This window comes from Dama dama, chromosome Y (genome assembly GCF_033118175.1).
Source record: "Dama dama isolate Ldn47 chromosome Y, ASM3311817v1, whole genome shotgun sequence".
Classification (NCBI taxonomy): domain Eukaryota; kingdom Metazoa; phylum Chordata; class Mammalia; order Artiodactyla; family Cervidae; genus Dama; species Dama dama.
Genome location: NC_083715.1, coordinates 874,383 through 883,113, shown reverse-complemented (window position 1 = coordinate 883,113; position 8,731 = coordinate 874,383). Strand labels below are relative to the sequence as shown.

At 46.8% G+C, this 8,731-nt stretch overlaps 1 protein-coding gene across 2 annotated transcripts; it reads right to left on the bottom strand.

Annotated features, from left to right (window-relative positions):
• Window positions 1-1,209: 1,209 nt before the first annotated feature.
• On the bottom strand, window positions 1,210-2,844 carry LOC133053587 (chromodomain Y-like protein). 2 transcript variants are annotated; one of them, XM_061138141.1, is made up of 2 exons: window positions 2,156-2,844; window positions 1,210-2,089 (listed from the first exon to the last, which is right to left on the bottom strand). In XM_061138141.1, exons 1-2 carry the CDS (start codon window positions 2,842-2,844, stop codon window positions 1,210-1,212), a joined length of 1,569 nt encoding a protein of 522 aa, XP_060994124.1. The 2 variants fall into 2 exon arrangements, with proteins under 2 accessions (XP_060994124.1, XP_060994123.1); XM_061138140.1 differs by having other exon boundaries at window positions 1,210-2,844.
• Window positions 2,845-8,731: the final 5,887 nt, after the last annotated feature.

Sequence of the window (8,731 nt, the reverse complement as noted above, 5' to 3'; positions counted from 1 at the left end):
TCAATCTGGAGAGGCAATTGTAGACGGGTATTCCTAAAGAAAAATGATTTGTTAGAGTTTATATAACAACTCATATCTCTTTTCCATTTTTTAGAAAAATGTTTCACTCCAGGTAATCGCCTTTTGACAAAGTGGTAACAGATATAATATTTAAATTATATTAAACCTAGGTACAAAAAATATTTTACTTGATGTTAATTACTCTAAGACATGTCTATATCAGATAGTTCTCTTTAAAAGGAGTTTCTGCATTGAATAGTGTGCCAAAAGAATTTTAACTTGTTCAATAAAGTACATTCTAAGTGAACCTAAAAAGCACAGTTTATAAGCATGCAAATGCTTTTCATTTTTGGTGTAATACATCAATCACATCTGCAAAGAGAAAACCAAAACTCTATATAAAGTAGTAGAGCTCACCTAGCCACAAGAAGCACTCATGTAGTTATTTTTCAAAAGGGTCAGAAAACCTAATTATAAACCTGCTAAGATTAACTTATAACTTAAGCTACCATACTGAAGCTAGTCAGTGATTCGCTAATACTGCAAAAGATGCTTTCTGTTAGCGAGAGTGGTTTCTTCCTGTTAACTGGGTAAGAATCAGACTTTGAACAACAGGAAACAATCAATTGATATTTCAGCATGAATCTGAGGCATATTTTATTTTGGGGTATGTCCATCAGTGGGTTTTTAGCCAGAAGTACTCATCCTAAAAGATAAGTCTTCCATTTGATTTAGAATTTTCTACCTCGGAGGCTTTGGACCTTTTAGAGATAAGGCACATCTCAGATCTTTCCATATTTCGATTTGCAACAGGGATGGCGAGGCTTGCTATCACCCCTTTCTTTTCTTTTAGAAGGAAAAGAAAAAGATAAACACACATTGTTTCAGACTTTTCTGACACCTAATCCTAGAAAATATCTTTATATATACACATTCCTAGCTGAAGATGACAAGAATGAGAGCCTCAAGGAGCAGGCCAGAGCTCACCATTATACTTTTATACTCGTGTGTATTAAGTATAAACCAATGACGTTTCAACAAAGGAGTTTTTTTAGTTATTTATTTTAAAGCTACAGTACCTCAGAACTCCTTGGCAATAAATAGCTTGTCTGTCTCAAGTCCTGCTTCCCAGAGGGAGCTCGGTAGGAGCCTGGCCCAGGCCGTGAGGTCTGGCACCGCACGCCCTGGTGAGGTCAAGCGGCTGGTCAGTCAGAAATCGTCGGTCTTGCTCTTCAGGTACTTGCGCATGGAGTCGATGCCCTGCGTGGAGCCCCATATCTTCTTGAGCACCTCACACTCCCGCTCATTGGCCCGCTCCAGCTCCAGCCTCATGTTGCAGCGCACAAGGGCCTTGGATTCTTCCAGCATGACACGGTTGCAAGAGGCGAGCTTCTTGATGCGAACCATGACTTCCTGGGTGAAGGTCCCAGGCCAGAACACCTGGGAGACCAGCCCTTTGCTGCACGCCTCCTGTGCTGTTAGCTTCCGCCCTCTGAACAGCATTTCGTTGGCAGATGCTCCTCCCATAATCTTGGGGAACATGACGGTGGAACAGCCGTCTGGACTCTGTCCGAAGGTGGTATAGGGCGTCTGGAACCATGCCTTTTCGTTGGCCCAGACCACATCACAGAGAGGCAGGATGGATGCTCCTAGCCCAATTGCCAGGCCATTCACAGCTACGACAATAGGCTTCTTGAACTGGATGAAGGTGTTCACGAAGTTTCTGATGGCCTCAGCCATTCTGGCGCTCTCCCTCTTGCGGTTATCTGGCAGGCGCCGGATGAAGTAGAGGAAGTCCAGGCCGCAGCAGAAGACACTGCCCACGGCGCTGGGCAACACCAGCTTGCTGTCGTCGGCGTTGGCCATGCTCAGCGCTCTCTGCAGCTCCTTCATCACCTCCGGGTTCAGCGTGTTGTTCTCGGATGACTTGGTGGACAGCAGGATGTGGGTGAAGCCGTCCTGCTTCCAGACCACAATGTCCCGGTACCTGTAGGCGCTCTCCCTCTGCCGCACGCTGAAGCGCAGCTGCTTGTTAAAGGGCTGGTCTTGCCTGTCCTTCATAAACTTCTTCTTCCCAGCTTTCATGCCCATGACTGACGTCTGCAGGGGACTTGTGCAGTTGACTGGAAGTGCGTCCACCAAATCGGACGTGCCATTCCCTTTCATGGCCAGCCGTGTGGCCATTGTGGCCTTCACGGGGCCCGACGCCCGTGGCAACAATGGGTGTATCCAGGGCCGGCTCCCCATCATCACCGGCTCCATCCCCGGGCTCAGTAGGTCCCCAATCCACTTCTCGGCTGCCGCCTCTGGGGCCGCTGTGTCTTCCAGCCCCTGCTTCATGGGGTCCGGATTCTCGGGGCTCTCGTGCTGAAAGCTGTCCAGCACAGTCCCACTCTTTATGGGGCTCTTGGGCACGAGAATCCTGTTGCCCAACCAGGCCAGGTCCATGTTCTTGTAGGTGGCCTGGCCCTGCGTGGAGCTCTTCTGGAAATTCTGGCTGGTGGTAAACAGTGGTGTGCTCTTGGCCTCATGCTCCTTGTCCACCACTAGGGCCTTGGGGGCGGCCTTGGAGAAGCTGCTGTTGGTGGATCTGGAGATCTGATTCTGGCCGTTGTTTGGGGTGATCTGCTTGGCTCTAGTGAGGTTGCCCTCCTTCTGCTTCCCGGTGTGCTGCCGGTTAAAGTCGTGGATGCACTCCTCGCAGTTCACCAGGTGCTGCTCTGGCTCCCATGTGGCATCCTCCCTGCCATAGCCTTTCCACTGAACCACATACTCCGTCTTCCCTTTCTTGTTTTGCCTCTTGTCAATGACCCTTTCAACGTCATACAGCTCCTCGGAGGCCATGGCTGCCCCCTCTGGGCTGGGCCAGTGAGGCAACCCTGGTCATTTTGAAGACTCCCAGTGGTCTGCTCCAGAGTCCCTGAACACCCCTATATGTAGGGGACCACACCCTTATGATTATGACGTCAGTAAGTCCATTCCCCAGCCAATGGCAGCCTTCCCCCAGCCTTAGCATCACAAAGCCTCATCCTGAAACCTGTGATGTTGGATGCAGAGCAGTTCAGTTGATTTGCTGGCAGAAATGAGGCATTTTTCATCATCCCAAAGAGCCCCCCAAACTCACCTGCCATCCTCATCTCTCTACACCAACACAGATGGGCCACATGTCAGGGAGAGTGTGTCTCCTCCAAACCTTGCCCCACAACCGGGTTTCAGCCTTTCCTTCGAGGCTGTCTCACGTTACATTATTAACTACTTTTCGTTTTCTTGCCTCAAATCCATCCATGATAATTAGGCTGTGGAACTGAGAATAATTTCCCTTTCATCCTACAACTGGTAGGAGGAAATGCACCTTGACGGCCATTCAATTCTGGGCCACTTATGAGAAACCTTTTCCATCCCACCTCCTTTTCTCAGTCTTCATCTAGCTCTCCTCAGTTTTCTAGTCTCCAGTCTAAAAGCCCCGTCCTCAACTGTGAGAATACACAATATTCAGTATGCACTGAATACATACACTTGCTCTGGCGCTACTTGGCACTGTCTTGTTTCAATTCGAGGACTAATTGTCACCTCCCCAGATGTAATACCCAGGCTTCAGTTTTAACATGGTAATGTGGATGAGGCAGACAAATGCACGCTTTGGGTTGTGCTGGATGACCCCAAGAAGGAAATCACCACCTGCGACTGACTAGTATTCCCAGGAAGGAAGGGGTGCAGCTTGCCCAGTGGTGTGTGAGCCTCATGTGCACAGGGCTTCTCAACATGCACCCTCACAAATTTCTTCTCATCCTGTTTTCCTGGCAGAAGCTCCTTTGGGTGTCTCCTCACAGTTGAGACCATGGTGGAATTCATTTCCATGAATAGCTGCCACAAGCTTCCAGCCTCTTGGAGGAAACCCTGTGTAATCATGCCTACCCATCTAGTTCCCAAGGTCTCTCATTGAGGTTGTTGGTGCTGGAGGATAGGGGAATAAGTTGTGTGCTTCAGCACAGTCCCTTTGTTCCTAATGGGGTAGCATGGTCAGCCAGCCTTAGATGTACCCTTGGGGGGCAGTCTTTGTTGACATAGTGGGATTCCCTGTGGTTTCCATGAGGTGCTGTCTTCCTGGTGTGCACTGGCTGCTTTGTCACCTAGGACAAGCCTCAATGTTCAGAGCAGTCTTACTTCTACCAGTCAAAAAGTTGAGAAGCACAAGATGGTGGAGGGGGAGGGGTACAGGGAGTACATCTCTCTCCACGGATCCATCAGGAATAGACCTTCAGACACAAGTGCTTGCAGAACCTCAGCTGAGAGCAGACAGGACTGCCTGAACAGAGGAAAATAGTAGATGGAACCGCAAACAATCAGGAGGATGCAATAACTAGGGGGTGGGGGGAGGAGACATGCGTGTTAGTAGGATTGGGCCTGCCCTCAGGGGGTGGGAGACCTGAAGTAGGTGTCCGATCTCCACATGGGAGCAACTGTCTGCATCAGAGGAGAAACACTTAAGGCTGAGAGTGAAACAGCACATCTGTGGCAGCCTAGAAGGGATGAGAATGAGACAGTCCTTTCCACAGTCATTCACACCCCAGAGAGGGACACAGGTCCTGTAGAAGGTGCAGCAGGAAGCAGATGGTTCCTAGAGATTGTGAAGAAATCCCTGGCCATGGTCTGCTGCCTACTGGTTAGAGACAAATTGAGGGGATGCTCAAATGAGGAGATCGTGTGGGAAAAGCCTGTGCAGGTAAGCCAGGTGGCCATGGGAGGAAGGTGACACTGCTGAGTCATGTGTAGGGGGTGGAGCCATCGGGACAGCCTCTGTCTCCCCACACGCCTGCATCACAGCTGAATAAAAGAGAGGTTGGTCCCATGAAGCACTTGAATCACTGAACTACAGAGTAAGACTCCACCCAGGGAGCGCCTTTAAGTACCTGATGCTCCAAACGACAGAGTAGGACCCCAGCGTGGGGGGGTCCCACTATGTGCCTGACACGCTGAACAACAGTGACGGACCCCAGACAGGAAAGCCCTCGAAGGGCCTGAATGCATGTGTCTATGGAGAAAGACTAGCCAAAGAGGCCTTCAGATTGCCAGCTACAACAGGCTCAAAGAAAAATTCAGACAGGGCCTTAATTCCTGCAGTGGAGGTAGTCCAAGTCTCTGTACACTTGGCACTGCCAGGGTCCCTGAAAGCCAAGCAACTGTGTTGCCTTCATGCTCAACTCTCACTCAGGCAGAGCTGCCACGGTCCAAGTACTCGTCCGTCTTTGCTCTCAGTTTCGCTTCAGGATTGTCAGATTCCTTTCTACCCTGGAGACTGTGGCAGGATTCTCTGCCAGGGAGGGGATTCTCCATGCAAGAATCCTGGAGCGTATTGGCCAATACGGATTGCCATGCCCTTCTAGAGCATTATATTAGCCGCTGTCCTTATTGCCAAACCCCTGAGCACGCAGCGCTTGCCAGAACCTCTGTGACCCAATCTGCTGCACCACCTCCACACCTGGTCCTCAAAGGGGCAAACCCAAGGACTCCAAGGCAACCTCAGGAGCAAATTCCAGTGGACAAACCACATGCAGAAATGGACGGGGAACCCCCATGAAAGTCAGCAGCAGTGTAGCTAAGGAAGAAGGCCCAGAACCTCCCTACGAGGTGTACAAACTGCAGATTAAACCCACACGATCACCTAGGAAGACTCTGTGTCTAAGCAATGGATAAACAAGTCATTGAGAGATCCCTCCTGCAAACCAACCAATCAACCAACAACAACCACAACGAAACAAAACGCACCAGTTCTGATGGCTGTGGACTTTGCAGGCAAGAACACATAGGAGTGGGACCAGATTAGAATGTAAGTTGCCCCCACACCAGGTCCAGAGATCAGCACACCAATGACGGGTAGCCGAGGGAGGTGAGGTGGCCTGTGAATACAAGTGAAGGAAAGGACTCTGACAGCAGTGACTCAAGATAAACGTATGTTCTTCCTCTCTTTTGATTTGCTCTGTAGATTCTTTGGGATTTATTTGTTTTCTTTCTTTCCGCCCTCACCACAACTGCAGTAGTTGTCATTGTTAATTTCACTACGGAATCAAATGAAGCTTTGGAGCTTTTTTCCTGTGTGTGTGTGTGACATCTTCTTCACTCCTGCTATAAAAAGTTTCTTGTACGTTCAGCTTTTGCAGTTCTGTAGAACTTCTTTTCTTTTATTTTCCTCAGTCTTCTTCTAAGTTTAACTTGACAATTTTTAATCCTCCTAATTTTGTTATCTACATTTACTCCTTTGTTTATTTTTCGTACTGTATTTCCCGCCCCTTTGTAGTTAAACTTTACCTGTATAAATGATTTTATCTCCCACTGTTTAAGACTGTATATCTGTTCATTTTTTTCCTCTCAACATATTTGTTAGATTTATTTTAACTGCCTTACTGCCCACCTAGAACCTAGGACTAGTTTTGTATTCCGGTTAGTGCTTTAGTTAGTTTTATACTTGTAGATAAACACTCGGGTTCCTTTGTTCACTGTGCCAATTTAATGACGTTTATTTCACTTTATTCTTGTTTTAGAACTTTGTCTCTAAGTTGGACTTTTGCTGCTCTGTAGAGTTTTATTTTCTACTTTTTATTGTCTTCTTCCATTTCCCCCACTTATTATACATTTATTTACTTATTTATTAAAACTAGTGCATTTTTTCTATATCGATTCTTTTCTTTGCCTTTCCTACACTTATTTTCCCCTTAGGGTGAATCTTTAATATATATAAATGTTCATCTTCCTCTTTACCATTGCATATCTATGCTTTGTTTTCTGTATTTCCTTTCTTATCAGCTTCGGGGACGCAGGCCTGGTGAAGTCCAGGTGTTCCTTTAGGATAAGCAGTGTCTGCAAAGTATAGAAAACCGAGTCGAGTCTTGGTTGAGTGCAGAATCAAGACTATTTTATTCTTTTACATCAGTGCTTATGTACCCTAAAATCAATAATCCTTTAAAGACCTTTAAGGAAGGGGCAATGATAAGATTGTACCAGGTGCATAATCCTGGGTGACATCAGAAATAACTTTCCAGATCAGTCCATACCTACACGTAACTTTTCAACAATTCAAGGGCAGCAGCTAGTCAACTGTGAAAAGCCATCTACAAACATTATCTTGTGAAGCTGATCCCCGGGCTGACTTAGCTCTGGTATGTAATGCTAAAGGTCAAAGTTCTCATGAATTCCCTCCCGATCACACCCTAAGCAATCTTCCCAATCTCATAATGGACTCTATTGACTTTTGCTTATGGGGTAGATAGACCTGTTTATTAGAACCCGTGGGCCCCCATGGACTGTGTTGCTGCCATGCAAAGGTTTCGAAGAGGAATTTTAGGTAAGAGTCAGACTCGTGTTTTGGGAACCTCAAAGAACGCCAAGCATCAGAAGATGAAAGGCCGAAGGCCTGGGCGTGGGTTGTGGGGCAATCCCGAGAAACCCCCAGAGGTCGGGATGATTTGCGTGTGGAGTGGTCCTGGAGGTCCCCACAACTTTGCGTGCCAGCTCCTTGAGCCCAGACCGTGTCACGGGCTGCGTTTCTCTCGCCAGCTCCCGACATCTCCCCGTTTATTTCCTAGGACAGCAAGATGAAGTTCAGTCGCAACACTTTGAATGCTGTGCAGTAGACTTTGAAAAAGACAAGGAAGAAAAAGTATTACTAGTAAGGCCATGGCATCCATATCAACACAGCTTATTAGCCCGGAGACAAAGTTTTGCCTGTCACCAAGCTTGAGAGGATATTGAAATGATTAGTTGCTGTTCCGGCAGCGGTGAAGTCTAGTCTGGAATGCTCTAGGGCTTGGATTTGTTTACATACATTTTCTAAATCTAAGCTTATGCTGCAGCTATTTCAAATTCCTGTGATATGACTTTTAATCCATTCCCAATTATAGTCTGTTTCATTAACTTGCTAGGGAGTGATACAGATCCATCGACAATCAGCGTGGCAAGACAGAGCTAATTTTACTATTAATGCTTGCAATTCAGCTCCTATGTGCATTACAGCTTCTTCCAAAGTATCTACTTCCATCTCTAGTTTACTATCTATGATTTCTTGAGATGCTAAAGTCAGGGACACATTTCTGCAGATGTTATTAACAAATTGAGCTGTATGCACTTGTTGGGTTAGAGCTACTGCTGCCACTGTAATGGAGGCAATTGCGGCTATCAAGGCAGAGGTTGCCAAGATAAGTACATCTACTAAATGCTTAGCCCTCATAAGATCTTGTCATTGTTGAAGCACAGCTAAACCAGAATTGTCACACCAAGGAACAGTAACATTACCAGCAACCATAAGATATGGAGGGTGTTGCAAAACCACAAACAAGCCAACCTTAAATCGGGGGCTGAGGCAAGAGGATAGCATACATTCTTTACAAGTAACTATGGTTGGACCTCCAGTATAATCAGCAAATATCTGTGTGTCATTAGAATTATTAGTGAAAAGGAAAACAGGGAGAGGGCAAACAAGCTAATGCAGAAAAGGTACTAGCAATTTTAGGTCTAATTACTGTGATCTCGGAGGTGGCGGCAAGTCCTTTCCATAGTTCAGGCTGCCAATGTGTCTGGTTGTTTAAAGGAAAAGATAACATGGCAGGGACAAACTGATTGTGATGCCCAAACTAGTCGTTTTGAATTTTGTTTGGTAAGTTTTAGTGGCGACTCAGTGATAATTCCCTTTTTAGAAGCTCCTAAAGGATGTACCTTCCTTTAGGGGCATGATTAGACT